The sequence below is a fragment of the Sphaerodactylus townsendi genome, linkage group LG01, assembly GCF_021028975.2.
Source record: "Sphaerodactylus townsendi isolate TG3544 linkage group LG01, MPM_Stown_v2.3, whole genome shotgun sequence".
NCBI lineage: Eukaryota > Metazoa > Chordata > Lepidosauria > Squamata > Sphaerodactylidae > Sphaerodactylus > Sphaerodactylus townsendi.
The window spans coordinates 179,616,415-179,641,039 of NC_059425.1; the positions used below are offsets into that span (position 1 = coordinate 179,616,415).

The 24,625-nt window shown below is 45.1% G+C and overlaps 1 protein-coding gene across 2 annotated transcripts in view; it reads left to right on the forward strand.

Moving 5' to 3' along the window:
* LOC125435056 (1-phosphatidylinositol 4,5-bisphosphate phosphodiesterase beta-1) overlaps window positions 1-24,625 on the forward strand; it is a 678,436-nt gene that overhangs the window by 541,209 nt on the left and 112,602 nt on the right. For both annotated transcript variants that reach the window (XM_048501078.1, XM_048501071.1), the window contains 6 exons: window positions 3,963-4,127; window positions 9,069-9,168; window positions 11,450-11,554; window positions 12,087-12,196; window positions 22,147-22,279; window positions 23,150-23,203. In XM_048501078.1, the coding sequence (XP_048357035.1) occupies window positions 3,963-4,127; window positions 9,069-9,168; window positions 11,450-11,554; window positions 12,087-12,196; window positions 22,147-22,279; window positions 23,150-23,203 (667 nt within the window). The remainder of the gene's footprint in view (window positions 1-3,962; window positions 4,128-9,068; window positions 9,169-11,449; window positions 11,555-12,086; window positions 12,197-22,146; window positions 22,280-23,149; window positions 23,204-24,625) is intronic.

Genomic DNA, 24,625 nt, shown 5'->3' on the forward strand with positions numbered 1-24,625 from the left:
TGAGAATTTTTTGCAGCCTAATTGCTCTGAACGTGAAAGGTCAAAGTGAATTTTGATGGCAAGTTTTGTGCTTCGGGTACAGATTGTTAAGTATGAAATGCACTGTCCACTGCAAAGGCTACACATTCCATCCATCCATCCATCCATCCATCCATCCATCCATCCATCCATCCATCCATCCATCCATCCATCCATCCATCCATCCATCCATCCATCCATCCATCCATCCATCCATCCATCCAATCCATCCAATCCATCCAATCCATCCAATCCATCCAATCCATCCAATCTATCCAATCTAATCTATCTATTTAGTCGACTTCTATACCACCCGGGGTGGAAATTGAAGCTCGTGTCCCTTTGAAATACTGGAAATCCATGACCAGGCGACAATCATGCTTCCATATTTATTTAAGGGGAAAGCAGCAGTTATCCGCACAGTGAAAAAAAAGGAGCAGATCAGGTTGGAAGGGAAAACAATCTGCAGCCTCCTGAACCAAAACACATCCAATATGCTAGCACAATTATACCAGTGGACACCCAATCCCCCAATGTACTTTTCTTGGGAGCAAAGGAGGAGAGAGCTGAGTGCAGTGGCGTATCTGCCAGAGGGACATAAATATCACATGTCTCTGGGTGCATGCCATCTTATCATGTTGGGGGGGGGGGGACTAGCTCCAGGCCGTGCTTACTGACTCTTGGCAGTAGACCTGAGCGTCTTGCTGACTCTGGGTGATAGACCTGAGTGCCGGTGTGGGGGATTCAGATTTTACCCCAGGTTCCATTTTCCCTAGATACACCTCTGGCTGAGTGTCCTGATGTCAGGTTCTACCATCACTGGCTGTCATACCTGTGGGTGCCCCAGAATCCTATTTCCAAAGGGTAACACCCACAAAGCTAAGTCCCTTCCTAAAGCCCCAGCGCCACTGTGATTGTAAAGTGCAAGTGAGTTGCAGTGCTGCAAGCCCAGAGAGGAATTGTTGTTGGTCAAGTGGGTAAAAAACCCAATCTTTTTCAAGCTGGTGGCCAAGCAGAATGTTGTTTCCTGGCCCACGAACCAGCAACCAACATGGTGAACAAGCAAAGCCCACAACCAGCCCACCAGGGAGAATAAAAATAGACCCATAGCCACTGGCATAATGCCCATTGGGCAAGGTGGGCAGCTGCCCAGGGCATCACCTTGTGGGGGGCATCAAAATGCTGGGTTCGTTTTTGGGTATTTTAGTGGTTTTCCATTTTTGGCCTGCAGGGGGCGCAGTTTTTAGGCTAGCGGCACCAAGAATTTCAGCATGCCATAAAGAGAGACTGTCCTTATGCTGCTCCCAAGTTTGGTGGGTTTGGTTCAGGGTCCAAAGTTATGGACTCAAAGGTGGTGCCCTATCTCCCCATTGTTTCCAATGGGAGCTAATAGGAGATGGGGGCTACAGTTTTGAGGGTCCATAACTTTGGCCCCCCTGAACCAAACTACACCAAACCTGGGGGGTATCATTAGGGCAGTCTCCTGATGAGACCCTGAAGGTTTTAGACTGTGCCTTTAGAAATGTGCCCCAATAACCCCATTGACAGCAATGCAGAAAACTCAATGCAGAACAAAGATTCTTGGGCAAATTTGGGATGTTCTTGCAGGGAGGGCATTCTTGGCGTATCAGCACCAATTTCCAGGTTATCATCTGGAGACTGTCATGATGGCACCCCCAATGTTTCGTGCAGTTTGGTTCAGGGGGTCCAAAGTTATGGACCTAAAGGGTAGCCCCATCTCCTTAGCAAAGAATGTGGGATGGGGTACCCCATTTGAGGGTCCGCAACTTTGGACCCCTAAACCAAACTGCACCAAACTTGGGGGGGGGGGTCCCATCAGGACAGTTTCCAGATGATACCCTGACATTTTGGTGCTGATACATCAAAAATGTGCCCCCTTCAGGAACATTTGCCCAAGAATCTTTGTTCTGCATTGAGTTTTCTGTATTGCTGTCAATGGGGGTTGCAGGCTGGGAGGGGCACATTTCTAAAAGCACAGTCTCAAAACTTTCAGGGTCTCATCCAGAGACTGCCCTGATGATACTCCCAGGTTTGGTGCAGTTTGGTTCAGGGGGGCCAAAGTTATGGACCCTCAAAACTGTAGCCCCCATCTCCTATTAGCTCCCATTGGAAACAATGGGGATGAACACCCTGAGGAGTCCATAACTTTGGACTCCTTGAACCAAACCTCACCAAACTTGGGGAGTAGCATAAGGACAGTCTCCTGATGATTTGCTGAAACTTTGGTGCTGATATGTCTAAAAGTGCACCCCCTGCAGGCACCAATGTCCTGGTGCAAAAAAAATTTGGTCGTGATGGAGTGGCCGCCCATGGGGTGGGGGCATCCAACTCAGGTTTTGCCCAGGGCTACAGTTTGCCCAGGGCTGCCTCGTTACGCCCCTGCCCATAGCAAAGAATTGCTCCCTGTTTATGCCCTAGAGACGGCCCAGAGTGAAAGTGTCTTCACTGTGGTCCATTCTTAGCCTGAGTCAACATTTCATATGGCTCTAGCTGTGGGGTAGATCAGGAGGAATAGTAAGGATGTCCCAACTTCCAGGCCATGAATTCTCTGGCTCCCAATCCTTTTATATGTTCAATTCCCAACTAATATGAAACTTTTTATAGACATGCCTTTAGAAGCAATCAGAATCTTCACCTTTTCTGTTTCTTACTATCCTGTGTAGCTTGTGTTCTGGCATATGCAGCTGAGAAAACTGTTGGTGTACAGCAAGCCAAAATATGGTTTATTTATTTTGATATCAGTATTTTTAATATCAATATTGTACTGGTATTCAGCACTGTTCTAATATACATTTAAAAACCCCATTTCTGGATTTTGACACGCGCATGATAGTCTGTTTGTTGTCTAGTGTGTGCATATTGAATTTTTCTGCCTGTAAGCTAGTTCAGAAGGAATTAGATTGGACCATATCAATGTTTCTGCATTTATTTTTCTTTAAAAAAAAAGAAATTAAAGTAGATAAATAATTTAGAAACTCTGCCCAAATTAACAGCATCTTTAAAAATGACAGGAACAAAATAATAAACCATTCTATCACTCCCCCTTTACTGGGATAAATTAGGAGATGATTGATGTATCAGAATGAATATGTACAGAGCCAATAACAACATTGAGTATTCAATGTGAATCAAAAGAGGATTTTAATTGGGTCATTGTTAAACCATGTCACGTGGCTCTGCATGTCACTTTCAATGCACTTTGCAGCTGGATTTTATTGTGCGGAATAGCAAAATCCACTTGCAAACAATTGTGAAGTGTGTTGTCGAAGGCTTTCGGCGGAATCGCGGGTGCTGTGTCGGTTTCGGGCTGTGTGCGTCGTTCTAGCAACATTCTCTCCTGACGTTTCGCCTGCATCTGTGGCTGGCATCTTCAGAGGATCCGACAGTGATCCTCTGAAGATGCCAGCCACAAACTCAGCAACATACAACTAGAAACCACCACAGCACCAGACTTCAAGAAGTGGATTGAAAGTGCATTAGTCCGCATGGGCAGAAGGGGCATCAGATTTATGTAGGTTACTTAGTTCATTGCAACCTGGTCTGGCTCCTAAAGCTACCAGCCCTACATAATTTCTTCATGAAGGCAGGGGGTCACCAGCATGACTATGGTGGCACTGTGCAACGATGTCCGTTCTGCAACTTGGCACCTCTGTTGAGGGTGAAGGGGAAAATAGGGCTGCTGGGATTTGAAGAATTGCAGCGTTTCAAGAGGAATCACAACAATTATGCTAATTGCAGCAGCCATGTGCCCATCTAAATGGGAAGTTAGTACTGACTCTTTCCACTTGAAGGAACCATGTGCAACCGAACGACTATCCTGGAGTCACACACTTGCACAATAGGATTGTATGAACTATGTTCACAACTGAAACGTTATCGACCTGTCAGTGTTGATCCCACTGCCCAAATCTTGGGTTTTTCAGATAATTTCTGGACAGTTTCTTTCGGATAAAAAAGTTGGGACTTACGTAGAAATGGACATGTTTGGTCTGCCCGTGGACACAAGGCGGAAAGCTCTCAAGACCAAGACCTCTCAAGGCAATGCTGTGAATCCAGTGTGGGAAGACGAGGTTGTCGTCTTTAAGAAGGTCAGTTCTGGTTCTTGTTTTGTTGGTGTCCAGCAGAAGCTACATGCTGCTCATTACGAAAGCCAGGTCACCTTCTCTCCCCTCCACGAAACACAGCCCACCTGTCCTCTGTTCTACTCCTCTGTCCTCTTCCACTCCTTTAGGTCGGTGCAGTTCCGCAGGCAGCAGACTCTTCCGGTTCATGCCCTTGGAGCTCCACGGCACCTGCCTCTGGGTTTGCCTTCCCCACTGGCGTACGTGCCACTTATGCCAGCGGGGGGGGGGGCAAACATGCCGGCACAGCCCCACACCAGTCTGAGGAGCTGGTTCACCCCTCTGGATTTGGATGAAAAACACACACCTGCTGCCTCTTCGCCCATACCTTTTCCCAGAGGCGTATCTAGGGAAAATGTAGCCCGGTGCAACATTTGAGTTCCACTCCCCTCCCCCCATATGGGCGGCTGCCCTCCCCTACCATGACCAAACAACCATTTTTGCACCAGGACTTGAAGTCAGTGTATGGACCCAGGGGGAAGGAGGAGGGGTGTGGGGGCCATTTTCCAGCCCCCCACATGACTAAATGGCCGCAGCCCGGGGACATTTGACCCCGTACGTCCCCCTGGGCGGTATGCCTCTGCCCTTTTCATAGCAACCTCCCCTGCCCTCCATAACAAGCCCACCCCCAAAACAGCCAGCCCCCCAATACTTAATGGAACTTCCTGCCATCCTACCAGCCAGCAGCCACATCCTCTGACACTTACCTCAATACTGCACCTACACAGGCCTCTGCAAAGGTAAGTGTTATGGGAGGGGGGCAGGAGGACACCAGCAGTTGAGACCATTGCGAGGTGGGAGAATGATTGCCAGAGCTCATTGCATCCCCCCTCTCCCTGCAGTGGGCTTTTCCTGTTAGTAGGAAGAAGAAGAAGAGTTTGGATTTATATCCCCCCTTTCTCTCCTGCAGGAGACTCAAAGGGGCTTACAATCTCCTTGCCCTTCCCCCCTCACAACAAACACCCTGTGAGGTGGGTAGGGGCGTAGAGAGAGCTCCGAGAAGCTGTGACTATCCCAAGGTCACCCAGCTGGCGTGTGTGTGAGTGTACAGGCTAATCTGAATTCCCCAGATAAGCCTCCACAGCTCAGGCAGCAGAGCTGGGAATCAAACCCGGTTCCTCCAGATTAGATACATGAGCTCTTAACCTCCTGCGCCACTGTTGGAAGTCAGCTACATATGTGTTTATTTTAAACAGATGATCTTTATTTACTTTTTGTTGTAATAATTTTCTGTACTTGTGCTTGAACAATGAAAAGCTGGTTAAATAATAGTTTAAGAAGTGTGATTGATGCCTGAATTATTTTGTGTGCTGGGGTTAATTGTAGATGGAATAGTTCTGTAATAATAACAGATTTTTGCTAGATAAATGACAAAAGGAACTGTGTGAAACAGAAAGCAAATAGAAAAATTGATTCTGTCGGAAGTATATTAATCATGTAATATTATTTAAGCAGTTTATTGTTATTTTTTAAAATCTGGGCTAGATGTTCATGATGCCTCTAGGAATGGCTTCTCTGGGTAATAAACGTGCATGCTTTTAAAAGGAGGGAAATCCTTCAATTGAAAAGAATGCCCCTTAGACGGATTTCAGAAACTATATGATGGATTTTCTACTAGGATTTATATCTTAATACTTGAAATGCATTTTAAAATTTTAAAATAAATAATCAGAATACATTTTAATTTTTTTTAAATAAAGAGCTAAAATTTACAGCAATTAATGATATAATATAGACCTAATTTTTTTTTACTCAAACGTATCAATACTGATAATTGGTGAAATCATTTTCAAGCATCTTTTTTAGTAGTATCCTTTAAACGAATTAAAAGAACCTAGATTTTACATCTTTCTGAAGCTTATTAAGTCCTCCTGTGCTGGTTCGTTTTCAGGCTGTGTGGCCAAGACAGAATTGTGTTGGCGATGTGGCGATGTCTGGTAGATCTTGTTCCTAGCGTTTAAGCCTGCATCACCAAACAGCGTCTTCAGAGGTGTATCACAGAGAGAAGTGTGTTTTCTCTCTGTCATACACCTCTGAAGATGCCAGCCACAGATGCAGGCAAAATATTAGGATCAAGATCTACCAGACCACGGCCACACAGCCCGGAAAACCCACAACAACCAGTTGAATCCGGCCATGAAAGCCTTCAACAGTACATTACTCCTGTACCTTGTTTCTAAATCACAGTCTTTCAAAGCTAATGCTTCATGTCTTCTTTCTGAAGTGACTTTGTGACAGGACTGCAAAGCTGATCAGATTTGGCTACATAATGTCACAAAACCAGCTCAGAGTACAGGTTTTGGTGGGCCACTGCGAGTAGCAGAGAGCTGGACTAGATGGACTCTGGTCTGATCCAGCTGGCTTGTTCTTATGTTCTTATGTTCTTATGTCTTGCTTGTTACCCTTCTTGTGTTGAATCGGTGTCACGGCAATACCACATATCCCACTAGATCTGGCCATAGTACAAAAACATTTAACAGTTCAAGAAACAGTGCCCTCACTCAGAATGGGCAAACCATTTTGCCCATCTTGGCAGCATCTGTCTCAATCTGTGAAAGGGTGACATTTTTCATAAAAGCAAAGCATATACCCTGCATTGTCTCCAAACTGCAAATATGGCAACAAAGAATCCTTCATAAGGTGAATTTCCATTTCAGTTTGTCTAAAGTAAGGGTGGGCGTGATTTTTTAAAATTTGTTAAATTTCGGGTTCCGTTTTTTAAAAAGTTTTCCATGAAGTCAAATAAAGCCAATACCGGGGATGCTGTGTGGTTTCTGGGCTGTATGACCGTGTTCCAGTAGCATTTTCTCCTGACGTTTCGCCTTCATCTGTGGCTGGCATCTTCAGAACCCACAACACCCCAGTGACTCCGGCCGTGAAAGCCTTCGACAATACAGAGCCAATAACCATTAAATTCATTTGTCTTTTTAGTGATTTTTTCAGGTTTTTAAAACCTGAACCCAAACTTCACCAGTTCTCCCTGAAGTGGCTTCTCAAGTCCATGTGGATGGAGCTGAGCATTCTAGTCTCTTCCTCCCCTACTTGCAATTCACAAGTCCATGTGGACTTGGGAAACACCAGCGCAGGGGTGGGGTGAAGAGTTTTCCTAATTGTCTTGCTGGGATGCTTTGAATTTAATGGTCCTTAAGCAAAGGTAAGCACAAGGCTTCATGCATCAAGTCTAGACTGTTGCTTTTTGAGATAAATCAGGCGCATGGAAAGCCGTCCAAAGCCAAAAGATACGTATTTTCTTAAGTAGCAGGGTGGCAGATGTTGCAGCGGAGTGGATTTGGAATGGGCAATACTTGGGTGTTGGTGCAAATGTTGGGCTGGGGACAATATTTGTCTCCAACTTACCTCATTTGCCAGTTGAATTGTGCTGAATGTGAAAGAAGGTGGCTTGTCTGAAACTAACCAGCTGATGTGAAAGTTGGCTCAGATATTGCCTCTCTTTGTTCGCCAAAGTGCTCCACCAGCTCCTTTCCTTCACCCTGAATTAACTGCACAGACAGTGCACGTGGAGAAGGCAAAGGTGACTGTTCTCCGAATGAAGAGAAACGGAGCTAGTATTTTTGTTGTCAAAGATAAAAGCACAGACCTGTCACAGGTGAGTTTTGATCATTAAAGTGGGGTTTCAGAAAGAACGAGAACGTGTAGCGTGCCTTCGGTTCAGCCCACCTAATCTAAATGTCTCAATTCACTCACTAGAGTAGCTGCGAATGTCAACAAGCATTTGACTTGCAAATGTGAAAGGCAATATTTGTTGCAACTTTCGTTAAATGAATAGAACACTAAAATCGTCCAGACCATCCTGTCTTATATACGCTGTGTCTTAAAGGTCTCCAAAAGGTCTCTCTCTTTCACACACAAGCCTTTATTGGCATACAAAACAGGACAATATTTTAAAGCAAAACAAATTTAAGAAATACAGTTAAAATTACTAATTTCCAGTATAAAATTTACAACAGTTTCACAAAAGAGCACATCAGAGTTGTTCAGGAGGTTGGGTATCTTGTAACACTCTTGCCACTGAGAACATTGCAAGAAAATAGAATTCATATATTTCATGCGTATCTTATCGTAAGGTCTCAACTGTGGCTTCCTACAGCGTGTCATAGCAAAAAGCCTTTGGCATGAAAGTCTTATAATGGACATTAGAATCCCAAATTCATGGCTGCCTATACCCCCTCCCCAATTCTGTGCTAGTGAATTGTAAAGTCTCTGACATGTATCTGGTCAAGTGTTTGCCAGAAGGACTTGGGCATCTCCAGGGGCGTACCGGCAATAAACGGCACCTGGGCAAGCCCCCTTCGCACCTGCCCCCATGCCCCACTTATTTTAGCCAATGGGGAGAGTGGTAGTGGTCCCAGGCATCCTGGTGGGACCGGGCCGAGGGGCGCCTAGTGGGCCCATGACTGGCTCCCAGTCCGGGCGGGGGCACCTTTCCGTGGGAGGGGTGTGGGGGAGATTTTGCACTTGCGTGATGCTCTTGAATTGGCGCCTGGTCCAGTTGACCTCCCCATGTCCTTTTGGCAGGTACGCCCAGAGGTGGGATCCAACCAGTTCTCACCACTTCTCTAGAAGTGGTTACTAATTTTTTTCTGAGGTGCCCGAGAAGGTTACTAAAGCAACCTCCCTGCCCAATAGGGACTGGAGGTGCGTGTGTGCGGCAGCGCCACTGTTTGAATCCCACCACCATCTGAACCTGTTATTAAAATTTTTGGATCCCACCACTGGATACGCCCCTGGGCATCCCTGCCACAGTGGGGATCACAACGCTGTCAGAACAGAGCCACCGTCAAGCAACAGCAAGAGACAAAAAGAAAACAGACCTGCTTAGAAATGTTTCATTTAGATCACGTGCACGTCTTATTTCTACTATCAATCAGAGGTCTGCCTTTATTTTAGGTGGTTCTGCCTTCCCTGGCGTGCCTGAGGATAGGAGTCTATGAAGAAGGAGGGAAATTCATTGGTCACCGAATATTGCCCGTTTCAGCGATTCGGCCAGGTAAGATAATCGAGGCTTCCTGGGAGTGAATGGCAATAAGAACATTGAACAATGGAAATGGGACAGAGCAAAGCTGGGCTCCCTCACACCTGTGCCCAGCTGTGCTGAGTCTGAGGAATCAAATATACCAGTTCTTACCAAGCTGTTGTATCTGGAGAAACAAATTATGGAAGATGCCTCTTAAGGACATCTGTCTTCCTTGCCATACCAATAGTTTCATTCCTTCACAGATAATCTTCTTTCCCAGTGAATTTTCATAGACAAAAGTTGCTGGTAAATCGTGTACATCACTGTGAGTCTGCAAAGGGTCATTCATTATTTATTCATTTAATTTTATTTCAATGCCGGCCTTCTCCTCTCAGGCTCAGGGTGGCTTCCAACATGTTAATACATACATGAAAATCAAGATTAAATTCTGTTTCAAATTTAGATGGTGACTAAGAGTTCACGTGGATTCTGTAAAATTCCTGATTTCCCAATATGCAAACTTTTCTCTTAAACCAAGCATTTGGCTAGCATCCTTGGAAGCCCCTCTACAGCTGCTGGTCTGGGGGTGTGGGGTAGGAGATGCTTTATTGTCATATTTTGTTACTGTTTTATTTAGGATGTTCCAAGTTGGCGTGTTTTATTATTTTAATTGTTTTTATTATTTATTGTGAGCCACCCATGGACCCCTGTATAAGGCAGGGTAAAAATATTCATAGAAGAAGAAGAGCTTGGGTTTCTCTCCTGTAAGGAGACTCAAGGTAGCTTACAAGCTCCTTTCCCTTTCTCTCCCCTCACCTTGTGATGCAGGTGGGGCTGAGAGAGTTCCAAGAGAAGTGTGACTAGCCCAAGGGCACCCAGCAGGAATGTAGGAGTAAGGAAAGACGTTTGGTTCACCAGATAAGCCTCTGCCACTCCAGTGGAGGAGTGGGGAATCAAATCTGGTTCTCCAGACTAGAATCCACCTGCTCTTATCTGCTACACCACGCTGGCTCTCATATAGATGGATGGGTGGATGGGTGGGTGGATGGATGGATGGATGGATGGATGGATGGATGGATGGATGGATGGATGGATGGATGGATGGATGGATGGATGGATGGACGGACGGACGGACAGCTACAGATGGATGGATGGACGGCTACAGATGGATGGATGGGTGGCTATAGATGGATGGATGGATTGATGGATGGATAGATGGCTACAGATGGATGGATGGATGGATGGATGGATGGATGGATGGATGGATGGATGGATGGATGGATGGATGGATGGATGGATGGATGGATGGATGGATGGATGGATGGATGGATGGATGGATGGATGGATGGATGGCTGGCTGGCTGGCTGGCTGGCTGGCTGGCTGGCTGGCTGGCTGGCTGGCTGGCTGGCTGGCTGGCTGGCTGGCTGGCTGGCTGGCTGGCTGGCTGGCTGGCTGGCTGGCTGGCTGGCTGGCTACAGATGGATGGATGGCTACAGATGAATGGTTGGATGGATGGACGGACAGCTACAGATGGATGGATGGGTGGCTATAGATGGATGGATGGATGGCTACAGATGGATGGATGGATGTCTACAGATGGATGGATGGATGGATGGCTACAGATGGATGGATGGCTACAGATGAATGGTTGGATGGATGGATGGACGGCTACAGATGGATGGATGGATGGATGGCTATAGATGGATGGATGGATGGATGGATGGATGGATGGATGGATGGATGGATGGATGGATGGATGGATGGATGGATGGATGGATGGATGGATGGATGGATGGCTACAGATGGATGGATGGATGGGTGGCTACAGATGGATGGATGGATGGATGGCTACCGATGGATGGTTGGATGGATGGATGGATGGATGGATGGATGGATGGATGGATGGATAAATGGCTGCAGATGGATGGTTGGATGGACAGCTATAGACGGATGGATGGATTGATTTGTCAGTGGCTTCTGCCTTTACATAGCAGATTGCTCTTCTCCCTCCCAGTCTGTGCATGTGGCCTACCCAAAATGCCTTTCCTGGCCTAATCTTTCCTTGCCTCTTGCTGACACGTAGACAAATAGTCATTCCTGCCTATCTGACTCTGTAAAGGAACCTCATCTCTCCAAGCCTGCCATCTGCGAACTTTGTCGTTCTGTCCCCAGAGAAAGAGCTCAGGATCCCCCTGAGTGTTTATGAAGGGATCTTGCACCTCTCTGTCACAGCAACGCCTACTCAGTAATTGGGTGCATCCCGCTGGAAATAAATTAGATGAATTCTGCAGGGTTGTCCTCCTTCTCTTCCAGGTTATCACTACATCTCCCTGAGGAATGAGAGGAATCTGCCTTTAGTTCTGCCGGCCTTGTTTGTATACATAGAGGTTAAAGACTATGTTCCCGATACTTATGCAGGTAACAATAAAACTTGTTGTTATTGAGTTGTTATTCTCTGAAATTGGACACAGTAGAAAGTAATAATATGAAAACCTCCAAGCTATATATAATACAATATATGTTATCTAGATGTTATAAAGAGCAAAGAAAATCTATTTTAAGTAATAATTTTGTTAATTTTCTCATTCTAATTAACAGATAAAAATGGAAATATAAAACAGGGAAAAGAAAAGAAGGAAAAATATAGCTACCTAAGAACTGTATGGGTATTAATTCTGGCACATTGGAGCTAAAAATTACAAAGGTGATATAATTAAGGGCTTTATAAACAAAACGATCTAAGCAAAGTTTGAGGTTTGATGTGACATTTGAATGGGCAAAGGAGTTGAGTGTTGTCAGAAAAGGGTTTTGAGAGGTATTTCCAGACACAAAGGGATAAATGAATATTTTGGCTATTCTCCGGAAGTGTGATGGGAGCCACCCCTTCACACTTCTGGATAAACCAGTGGACATGTGCAGGCCTGGTTCTCAATTCCTGTTTGGTTTCCAGATGTTATCGAAGCCTTGTCCAACCCCATCAGATACGTGAACTTAATGGAGCAGAGAGCAAACCAGTTGGCAGCCCTGACTCTGGAGGATGAAGAGGAAGTCAAGAAAGAGGTCAGAACCTAAAGATAGCAACTTTTTTAGAAGCCAAGAAACTGATTTTAGCTCTGTCAGCCACGAATCATCTCCTTGGGGGACTGGTTCTGCACTGGTTCTGTACTGGTTCACTGTTAATGCATTTCCCCCCTTTAATATGCCACGAAGTCAGTTTGGCTACTCGAGGGAAGATTGTGGACGTTTAGGCTAGTTAAAAGGGTTGCTGTGGAATTTATTATGTACCAGCTCTTTTCTGAATGGAATTGGCTTTGCCATCTCGAGGCTATTTAAACAGAGGAGCAGGATCTAAATCTGGTTGTTCTAACAACCACAAGCCACAAAACATTTTTTTTTACCGGGACTAGCTGCTATGACACAAAAATGTGTGCGTGGTCGTGAGATTGCCAGAACTCTTCTTCAGGTTAGGCATTGCAAAATAAAGAATTGAAGAAGGAGATGTGGAAGAAAAAGATAAGCCGGGCCACGATTTCAAAGGCCTGCTCTTGTGGCATCTCTGTTGGATCCCTTGGGTATGGTGACCAGACGTCCCACTTTTGGCGGGACAATCCCGCCTTAAAACAATTTGTCCCGCGTCCCGTGGGTTTTTTGAACCATCCCGATTTTTGGAAGGCTGCCACACTGCCTTCTGAGGCGTGCCCCAGAAGGCAGTGCGGCAGCCTCCCGCTCACGTGGCCGCAGGAGCACACTGCCTTCTGGGGCGCTCACAGGTTTCCCGCCCTGTCACAGGGCGGGAAACCAGGAGCGCCCCAGAAGGCAGTGTGGCAGGCACTGGTCACCTTACCCTTGGGGTCGTTCATGTAGGCCAGGGGTGTCCAATTGGCCATGCCAGCAGGGGCTGATGGGAATTGTAGTCCATGAATTGTAGTCCATGAACATCTGAAGCACCAGAGTTGAACACCCCTGATGTATGCTGTACTGTGGCCCATCTATACTGGGGATGAACGTTTGGGGGGATATTGCTGAGGGGTCTCCAGGTGGTCTGTGCTCTCATTATGGAAGGCAGAACCGGAGCTGGGAGTGGCTTTTTTCTGGGTATGGCTCTTTGCTTAATGAAAACAGTTATAGTGGATACAGCCATAACTTGTGGAGAATGAATTTTCAATCTTAAGTTACTGTGAAAAGAAATGAGAACAAAGTCTTGTCCGCAGCCGGTTGTGTGCCCAGATGTGATATTCCATATGTTCCAAAATTCACCTTCAAATCAAAACAGGACTGTGGATAGTGTGTAGTTGCCACAAAGTAAGATGTGCAATTTCAGAAATCACTTTCTATCGTAAAGCTTCTGGAGCAGTAGCACAAATAAATAGGCTAACAATTTTATTTCCATGGACTGGAATCTACTTTGTCAAGTATTTTTTTTTTAATTTGAAGAATTCCATCTAAAATTTCTATTTGTTTTAAAGATGTATTCTTTCATCAAATTTAACAATATGGAGGTTAGATAATAGTAAACAATATTGCATTTGGCCATTGGCCATAACAATATAAGACAGTAGTTCTCAGCCTTCCTAATGGCGCGCCCCTTTAATACAGTTCCTCATGTTGTGGTGACCCCCAACCCTAACATTTATCCATTTTACAGATGGGGAAAAACTGATGCAGAGAGTCTTAGGCGACCCCTGTGAAAGGGCCGTTGGACCCCCAAAGGGGGTCCCAGCCCCCAGGTTGAGAACTACTGATATAAGACAATCAAACAATGGATCTCTAATGCAAAATCCAAATAAAATCCAAATAAAATCAGACAAGGATTGAATGCATTACCAATAGGTAATCATTCTATTGAAATATTGATTTTTTTTAAATCAGCAGAATGATCTTTAGAATCATAGAGTTGGAAGAGACCCCAAGGGCTATCCAATCAACCCCTGCAATGCAATGCAGGAACACACAATCAAAGCACTCCTGTCAGATGGCCTTCCAGCCTCTCTTTAAAAACCTCCTAACAAGGAGACTCCACCACAGTCCAAGGTAGTGCATTCCATTGTTGAACAGCCCTTACTTTCAGGAAGTTTGTCCTGATGTTTAGGTGGAATCCTTTTTCCTTCACCTTGAACCCATGACTCCTGGTCCTAGTCTCTGGAGCAGCAGAAAACAAGCTTGCTCCCTCACCAACATGGCATCCCTTCAAATATCTAAACATGGCTATTATGTTACCTCTTAACCTTCTCTTCACCAAACTAAACATCCGCAGCTTCCTCAGTCTCTCCTCGTAGGTCACGGATTCCAGACCTTTTACCATTTTGGTTGCCCTCCTCTGGACCAGTTCCAGCTTGTCAATATCCTTCTTGAACTGTAGTGCCCAGAACTGTACGCAATATTCCAGGTGAAGTCTAACCAATGCAGAATAGGGAGGTACAATTACATCCCTCGATCTAGACACTATACTCCTATTGATACACTGGTTTACATTTAATTGGCAGGATGCTTTCAAGTTTTAATTACTTTCTTGATTCTTATCCTCCAGGCTGCTAAAGCAAACGTTATGACTCTGTTAGTGACATTTGTAGCGATATATTTGTAATTACAACCTGCCTGAAAGGCTGATCTGCACTTTAGTTTTGTTTATCACACCAGTCTTTCCCCTGATCTTGCATGCCAACGTGTTTTATGGAAGGCTCTCTTTCATGTGCAGTGCGATGCATATGGGGAAAAATGGCGGTTCATTGAAGATGCGTGATGTGTCTGTGACTCAGGCCCAGATGCAGTATTATTTCAGTGCCAGGTGAGGGATCCCTCGGCTAACAGTTGTTCTGTCTAAGCTGCGGTAGCTGCATGTCGGAGAAGGAGTGTTTGAATAATTGGCATCTCTGCCCTTGAGGAGGCTGTATGTTTAGTTTCAGATGCAGTTATCCCCCTAATAGACCACAGAGATGATTGCATCTCTTTCCCATCAGAGGGAATTCTCTTGAAGTACCTCTACAACTCAGAGCCAGCTTCTCTTTAGAAATGGCTATCTGAGACGAGGTGTAGAATAACAATTCTTTAAGAAGAATGGCAGATTGATCCTTCGTGTCCACCATGATCTTGACAGCACCAACCTTTGTTCTGTTTGCTGTTCTTGAAGGCTAACTGCAATCGATCGTGAAGGATTCTTGCATTAAGTCTGGAGCTAGTCTGAGACTACGTTTTGAACGGGGATCCTAAGCCCCAAGCAGATAAAAGCTGGAAATGCAAAAGATACAGGCCCTTTCTGCACAAATCGCCTGAAACATTTGAAAAATGTTTTCCATCCCCACCCCTAACCGCAATGTAAGTCTGCACTCATCCCCTAGAAACAATTCATAGCTGACATGGCATGTTTTCTTCTTTGAGTTAGTTGATGGATCGATGCATCGGTGCTTCAGGATGCATCAGGAGCAGCAGTGGCAGTGGCGTAGGAGGTTAAGAGCTCGTGTATCTAATCTGGAGGAACCGGGTTTGATTCCCCGCTCTGCCACATGAGCTGTGGAGGCTTATCTGAGGAATTCAGATTAGCCTGTACACTCCCACACACACCAGCTGGGTGACCTTGGGCTAGTCACAGCTTCTCGGAGCTCTCTCAGCCCCACCTACCTCACAGGGTGTTTGTTGTGAGGGGGAAAGGGCAAGGAGATTGTCAGCCCCTTTGAGTCTCCTTACAAGAGAGAAAGAGGGGATATAAATCCAAACTCCTCCTCCTCCTCCTCCTCCTCCTCTTCTTCTTCTTCTCCTCCTCCTCCTCCTCCTTCTCCTCCTCCTCCTCCTCCTCCTCCTCCTCCTCCTCCTCCTCCTCCTCCTTCTTCTTCTTCTTCTTCTTCTTCTTCTTCTTCATAGCTTTGTGGTGCAATTCTCTACACCTCGTATACACGATGCTTAAAAGACTAAGCTGCAAAACATAATAAAAATAAACAGGGGCCAGCTCAGCGATGTGATCAAAGGGTGCCAAAGAGGATGTTCAGGGACAGCACAGAGGTGTGGGAAACATTTCAAATAGACCGCACAGCCAGTGAAGCCATTCTGAAAACATTTCAACCCAAGAATTGTTTTAAAATAAAATGTTTCAGAACGAAAGGGGGAAAAAAACAATGGAGGAAACTTGTTTATTTCCTGCCTCAAAATATTGCAAAAGGTTTGTGCGGAAAGGGCCATAGTCTCTCCACTCACTGCTGACTGGGATTTTTTTTTATAGGGGACAGAATATCAAGGATCAAATCATGTTCTTTAGGTTTTTTTAAATTAGTGCAGTGGAAATCGAGGCCCGTGGGTGCGGATACTGAACCAAGTTTTGGTATAATTTATTCGTGTCACAGTGGCATTTTTCCCTGACTGGTGGCTATACTCCTAAAACAGCGGTGGCGAACCTTTGGCACGGGTGCCAGAGGTGGCACTCAGAGCCCTTTCTGTGGGCACACATGCACAGAGTTCATCGTGTGGGGGTGGGGCAGAAAATCACCTCCCCTGGCCTGGGCATGATCCTTTACCTGGGAATAAGCTCGGTTGCTGGCAATGGGGCTTGCTTCTGAGTAAACCCCCCTAGGATCATGATTCACCAATTCAAAGCATTGCATGGTTGCTTCACCAAGCTTACTCCCGAGTAACATGCACCTTGAAGCCAACTGTTTTTTCTAAACTAAAACCTCAGTATTCAGGTTAAATTGCCGTGCTGGCATTTTGCGATAAATAAGTGGGTTTTGGGTTGCAATTTGGGCACTCGGTCTTGAAAAGGTTCGCCATCACTGTCCTAAAACCTATAAAAGAGAATCTGCTCTCCCCGTTCTCGATGCCTTCCCAGTGAAAAGGGAAAATGAAAGCCACATGTGAGTCTGAACCAGCAAGGTACCATGGCAACAGGTCTTTCTTTACAAATGCGGGCATCTCGGGAAGATGAAGCTCCGGGGCTCTGTGCCGTTAGTGAAGAGCGAGAACCTGCAACGTGCTTAGATAAATGTGGCCGCTCACACAGCCATTGTGAGGCAGTTAGTTGGTAGCCAAAAAACAAACAAACAGAGGACGAGAGAAAAGGAAATAGGTGCTGGATACGGGCTCCAAGAGCTGGGGGATGCGAACGCAGGTTGGTCAAGACAGGCTCTGTGCTCCCAGCATGCGACAAGAATGGAGGTACCGTTTACACAAGCTTATCTGTTCGTTGTCATGACATGTGAGCTGTTCTAGGAATGGATTTCTGTGCCTTGGGCAGGGGAAAGATGGATTAGGGGTGGACGTCCTGTAAATGCTGAGAAATTAGCCCGGGACCAAAGTCTAGAAATCTCTCTGTGTGATGTTGCATGCAGGGGCGGTTTGTGTGGTGTACTGTGATATTAGGGTGGTTAGGATAAGACAACAGTGGAGCTTGGGATGTGTGTACATTCATAATTTTATTTGGACCCCTGAGATGACATAACTCTCATCTTCCGCTGGTACGGGGAAGAATGTAGCAACAGAAGAAGAGAAGAGGAGTTTTGATTTATGTTCCCCCCCCCCCCTTTCTTTCCTGTAAGGAGGCTCAAAAGGGCTTACAATCTCCTTCCGCCCCCCAACACACACCCTGTGAGGTGGGTGGGGCTGAGAGAGCTCTGAAGAACTGTGAATAACCCAAGGACACCCAGCTGGCATGTGCTGGAGTGCACAAGCTAATCTGCTTCACCAGATAAGCCTCTACAGCTCAAGTGGCAGAGCGGGGAATCAAACCCGGTTCTCCAGATTAGGGTGCACCTGCTCTTAACCACTACACCACACTGGCTCAGAGAGGTGTGTGTGAAGGTATGAAGAAGCTCAAGAAAAATATAAGGACACTTTCCCCACTCCAAATAACGTTTCTATTTCTGTGCTACACACACAGGGCTAATTTCATAGGGTGGCATCAAGTTAGATGTTCTTGACAACCATGATAAGCTATGAACACCTTTTAAGTGAAGCTGTGTTTCTGTGAGATGCTATAAAAGTATTCCTGATTTGTTTCTTCTTAAAACTGGAAAGGTGGTGCAATCAATTTCATTGTGGGTAAAAGGATTCCTCACACACTATATACATTCAGACACACATATAACAAAAGGAGCTGAAAAAGAGAACTGGAATTTCTGGGGAGAATTTTTTGGGGGGGGATAATGCTGGGAGTGTTGATTTTTAATTCTTTTCAAGATCTTGGAATTAGCAGTATCTTGTAATGAACATAATTTGAAATATTATTATTATTATTATTTAATTTTGTTTAATATTACAGCTGCCACTTCTTCAGCTGGTTGTTGTTGGCCTTTCAATACAACTTGCACCTCACCCAGAGGCCTAGGACATTGTAATGGATTAACATAGGATTTGTGCAGATCCCAGCAGGGCTGCCATTTGAATCTAACAGATGTTGATTTTGTGAATTTGAAGGTGCTTCAAGTGTAGCCCTAGTGTTTTCAGAATGGCGCCCAGGGCGCTGATTACCGTGGAACAACCTAACTGGCCATAGTTGCTGAATCTAAGTCTTCAAAACATGATATTTTGTGACCTTCTCATGTTCTTTTTCATCAACACTGCTATCACCAGGTGTTGCTATGTTGATGATAGTCATTTTCTTGTCCTTCATCACTGTCATACCTGCTGTGTTATGTGCCTACACTTTGTTGTTTGAATTTGAAAATCCTTGACCTTCTCATTTTTGGCCACTTTCTCTGGACAATGTTCCCACCAGTTTTTAGCTGTCCTAATGTTGTAATTCTTGCAAATATTCCAGTGGATCATCTTGGCCACTGAGTTGTGCCTCTGTTTGTACTTAGTCTTGTTCTCACATTTTTTTGCAGCAACTGAGTACATATTCCACAGTTTGTCAGCTTCCTGCCACAATCTACACTTTGCATCATCTGAGGATTTTTGGATTCTGGCCTTGATCCTATTTGTCCTTCTCTTGAGCAGCTAAAATCAGTGATTTAGTTTCCTTTTTCATAGTTCCAGCTGTTAACCACAAACAGGTCTTTTCAATGCCCACCTTGTCCTTGGTCTTCGCCAGAAATTGGCCATGCAATGCTTTCTTGTGCCAGCTTTCAGTCCTCATTTTAATCACATTTTTTCTGAACTCCTGTTTGGTTCTCTGGGCTTTCAGTAAATCCCCATTCTTCATTTCAGTCAATGCCTATTCTTGAATTTCAGTCACACAATCAGCCAGTGCATGTTTTTCCTTCTTCACTGTTTGCTTTACTTGAAGTAACCCTCTGCCACCAGATTTATGGGGCAGATATAGTCATTCAATTTGGGTTTCAAAATTTTCCTGACCCTGGGTGTATTCTGGTCTGACTACAGCCTCCACTTGTCCATGCTTGATGTTATCCAGCTGCAAATCCCCAGGTATTTATAGGCTTTCCTTTGGTTGCACTTGATTAGTTGGTCATCAGGCATTTCTATGTCATCACTCAAGCCATTCATCAGTGATCTTGCCCAGTGGTGGGATTCAAATAATTTAACAAACGGTTGTTTACAAGCACCATTTTAACAACAGGTTCTGCCGAAGTGGTGCTTCACCTCATAAGTTGTGCGAACCTGCTGAATCCCACCACTGATTTTGCCCCTCTTTGTTGCCACAGTGGTCGTTTCCCCACTTACCTTGACCACCCTTTGCTGCACGCTACTCTCATTTCTGGCACGCTCCCGGGCTTCCCCACGGGGTCATCAAAAGGCGCCGTTTTGAGGAGCGCCAGGAATGATGCGCGCTGAGGGGGCGCGAGAGTGGCAGCGTCAGGGCGGTTGCGTTGTTTCTGCCCCTGTAGTGGGGAGTGCCGTGGGACACCGCACTACTTGGGGAGAGTAGCGCGCAGCAGACGGTAAGTGGGGAAATGACGGGTGACACACTTTTCCAGGCCAAACTCCATAGAAATGTCTGTGCTGTATATTCGGACTGTGTTCACTAGTGACTGGATTTCTGTGTTTGATTTTCCATAGAGCTTCAAATTATCCACATATAACAAACATGAGATTTTTTTCTGAGTCTTTGGCCATTGGATAGCCCAACTTTGTTTTCTTTAAAATCACTGTTAGTGGTATCGTGGTGATGATAAACAGTAAGGGCAATAGTGAATCACCTTGGAAAATTCCTCACTTGATGCTGACTGTTCCCTAGTTTCCATTTCTGACTGTCAGTTCAGTTCTCTACCGTTTCATCGCTTTTTCAGTGAATGCTCATGTGGTTTTGCTGACACCAATTGATTCCAAGCATTTCACAATACAATTATGGGGCAGTGAGTCGAATGCCTTCTTATAATCGATCCAGACCATGTGCAAATTTGTTTTTTGATTCTTGCAATTCTCCATTATCATTTTGTCTATCAGGAGTTGACCTGTTGCACCCCTGTTCCTTCTTTGTTCCTTGTTTGCTCCACTGGCAGGATGCTATTTGCTTCCAAGTAGTCCATGATGTTATCTGCTATTATGCCAGTGAGCAGTTTGAGCATCGTGGGGAAACATGTTATTGGCCTGTAGTTTCCAGGTATTGTCTCTGTGGCTGGATCATGGGTCTGCAACCTGCAGCTCTCCAGATGTTCATGGACTACAATTCCCATCAGCCCCTGCCAGCATGGCCAATTGGATCTCTCTGAATCAAATATGTCTTCCTAGTCATTAGCCATTCATCAATTTCACTATTTTGCATGGTTTCACTGAACTGCTTGGCCATTGTTGGGTGTAAACTGGTCAGGTATTTGAGCCAGAAGCCATGCAGTTTGCAGTGTCCAGCTGGCATCTAGTTTTTCACTTTCATGACTTGATTTTTTATCATATTAGTTGTTATTTCCAATTCTTGCATTTGTATTTTGCCAACACTTTTCTCAAAATCTTTTATTCAGTGTGCCTTCTTCTCATAATCCTTCTGGTTTTTCCACAGATTTTTTCAAAACTGAATTGTTACATTTCTCTCTCTCTCTTTTTGCTTTCCACTTTTGTTGACACTTTGGTAGAAACGTCTTTGGTCTGACTGAATAATAATAATAATAATAATAATAATAATAATAATAATAATAATAATAATAATAATAATAATAATAATAATAATAATAAATAATTCCCCTTCCACTATGCGCTTAGGGTGGCTTCACCTTCCACTATGCACTTAGGGTGGCTTAGGGTGGCTTCCAACAGTACCCAAGTACAATTTCAGTAGGGTGGCTTCCAACAGTACCCAAGTACAATATCAATATAAAAACAATATAAAAACAATATCAATATAAAAACAATAAAACAATACAATACAATAAAACAACTGTTAAAATCCATATCAACAACAATAAATTATCCTATTTTATTGGATGGAGCCTATGTGTTTATATTTGTACGACCGCTCCTGTTGATGTTGTAGTGAATGTTGTTCACCGCCCGGAGCCCTTCGGGGATCGGGCGGTATACAAATTAAATAAATAATAATAATAATAAATAATAAAACTCAATGGTGACTAAAGGTAAAGTTTCCCCTTCAGTCATGTCCGACCCTGGGGTACTGTTGCGAGCAGTGATTTTATAGGCAAGCCTCTTTGTGGGGTAGTTTGCCATTGCTTTCCCCGGCTATTCTTTACCCCCTAGCTATGAGTTAGGTACTCATTTACCGACCAAGAAATGGATGGATGGCTTAGTTGACCATGAGCCAGCTGCCAGGATATCTGACCCACAGGGGGCTCGAACTCCTGACCGTGTGAGTGACAGTGCAAGCACTTAGCCACTACACCATGCGGCTCCTTCAGTGGTGACTAGCACTCAGCATTTCTAAAATTCCTGTTCTCTTGGAGCAGAAGAGATGGAAGGAAGAAGAAGAGGGAGACCATTAGATGGTCTACCACTGCTGCATCAACCAGAAAACATGTTTGATGAGAATAATTGATGACCGTTTTGGGGGGAAGTGTTCCTCACTGGAAATAGAGCCTGTGTACCATTTGTCGGTCGACTGCCTTGTTTATGGGAACATGCTGTACATCTGCTATACTGCCTTGCTGCCTTGCTTATTTATGGGTTGTGTTTTATGTAATTAGGCTGATCAGGGAGATGTACCTTCAGAAGCTCAGAATGAACCAAAGCCTGCACCAGCTGAAAATGGAGTAAACCACACGGCTTCCCTCACGCCTAAGCCTTCCACTCAGGTTGCCCCCAGCCAACCAACACCAGGTAAGATTTGGTTCTGTTGCACCAGTTCCATAGTTCTTTCTGCCCAAACCCCCAGTGGAATTATTTCTTTGGGCTGCTGCTGTTAGTGCTGTGAATGACTGAACGAATAAGAATCAGAGCAGATCTCCTTTCTCATACATGACATGTTGAGTCATGTATGTTTGAAAGGCTGGTGCAACCAATTTCTGGGCACCATATTTTGGAGGAGCAAAGCTTGACTCGTTGCGCAAGAGGAACTATTCCGCATCCATTTATGCTCATTACTGGGTCCAAGACATTGTCTGTTTCTAAACATGCCCTGTCATTTTTGCCATATTTTGATGGACAAAATAAGCTGCTCTATGCAGTGCCATTCCACGTGGTGAATGGCTTGGTCGATGCATATTATAGGTTCAATCCAAAGGTGCCTGTTTCATGGAAAGGCACATTCTGGGAGCATTAGATTCATTGTATGTCGGCGGAGCAACAGGTTTAACAGCGCTTAACAGGGTTATCTATACTGCTTCCCCAAAACTAGGCCTTAGGTTTAATGCTAATAAACAAGCCCAGTGGCCCGGGCCAGCCTAGATGTGTGTGTGTGGGGGGGGCGATTTCCCCCCCCCACACATGATGAACTCTGTTTGTGCGTGCCCACAGAGAGGGCTCTGAGTGCCACCTCTGGCACCTGTGCCATAGGTTCGCCATCACTGACCTATTGCCACAACAGCAGAAATGAAAGCCTGTATAGATTTGAACATTTTTATGAGACCATTTCAACGTTCCTTTCTCACCTTAAGAAAAAAAAAGAAAGCCCACTTCCCTACAGTTTCAGGGTGTGAGAGTTCATGCCATTTGAAAACAGCTGACATTGTTTGTATTGTTTCCATCCAGGTTCTGTGAGAGCCCCAGCAAAATCAGAAGACCTTATTCAAAGTATTCTGACAGGTAACAGAACACGCCGACCTTGTATGAGAGCATCCTGGGTGAATTGTGTTCTAGAGGAAGGAAGGTTCAATCAACGTGATGTGATCTTTTTCTGTTTCTGAACGAATGACCCCAAGGCTTTGGGTCGCTTCCATAGGAAAGGCCAAACTTGCATCTGTTGATTGCAAATGCAGTCATGGCGATTGCATGAATGAACGGGTTGTTGCTTGCTGCCGCCTTAAGATGTCGTTGGTTGACCCGTTCTCGTAAGAATGGCACCAGTTCTTGAAGCAGAGGAGGGCAGAAAGCTCATACCAGTAGTCAGTGGTTTATAAAATTAAGCAGAGAGGAGAAAAAGTGGACAGAGGGAAGCTTTTGTCTCATTCTCATTATACTAGCACTTGGGGGCATGCGATTAAGTTGTTGAGAAATAGGCTGAGGACAGACAAAAGGAAATATTTCTGTACTCATTGAGTAGTTAAATCAGATTCACTGCCAGTGGAGGTAGTGATAGCCACGGGCATTTCTTTGCCGTCAAGTCACAGCTGACTTATGGTGACCATGTAGGGCAGTGGTGGCGAACCTTTGGCACTCCAGATGTTATGGACTACAATTCCCACCAGCCCCTGCCAGCATGACCAATTGGCCAATGCCAAAGGGAAGGGGCTGATGATCCATGGATGAATATAAGTCATCTCCCTCCCAAAGGTTCACTCACCACAGATCTTCAAGGAGTTTTTCAAGGCAAGGGATGTTCAGAGATGGTTGACCATTGCCTGTCTCTGTGTCATGTCCCAGGTATTCTTTGGAGGTCTCCCCCAAACTCTTGCCAGGGATAGGATTGGGAGTATGACTGGCCCAAGCACATGAATGGCCCAAGTATCAAGCTCAAGCCCTGGCCCCTACTTGGTGGAACAGGCTCCCGGGTGAGATCAGGGCCTCTCACCCGGGACTTGCCTGAAGCAGAGTTTCTGCAAGGGCCTGCAAAGCGGGACAACCTTGTTCCACCAGGAATTTGGCCAGCCAGGATAACATCAGTAATTCGCTACAAATAATATCTGGCCTCTGTGAGGCTGAGGAAGAGAGAGAGAAGGGGAAAATGAACATTTCTGACGCCATCAACAAAATAGGTTTTAACTTTGTGAGGGTGGAATGTTTTAGTATGTTGGTAGCTGGTTACTGTTTTTAATGTATTTATTGATGTAAACCGACCTGAGTCCCTAGGGCTGTGCTGGCGAACCTTTGGCACTCCAGATGTTATGGACTACAATTCCCATCAGCCCCTGCCAGCATGGCCAGTTTTAGGGGCTGATGGGAATTGTAGTCCATAACATCTGGAGTGCCAAAGGTTTGCATCACTAGGGGGAGGGCGATAAACAAACAAACAAGTAAGTAAGTAAGTAAATAAATAAATAAATAAGCAAGCAAGCAAGCTTCCAAGAC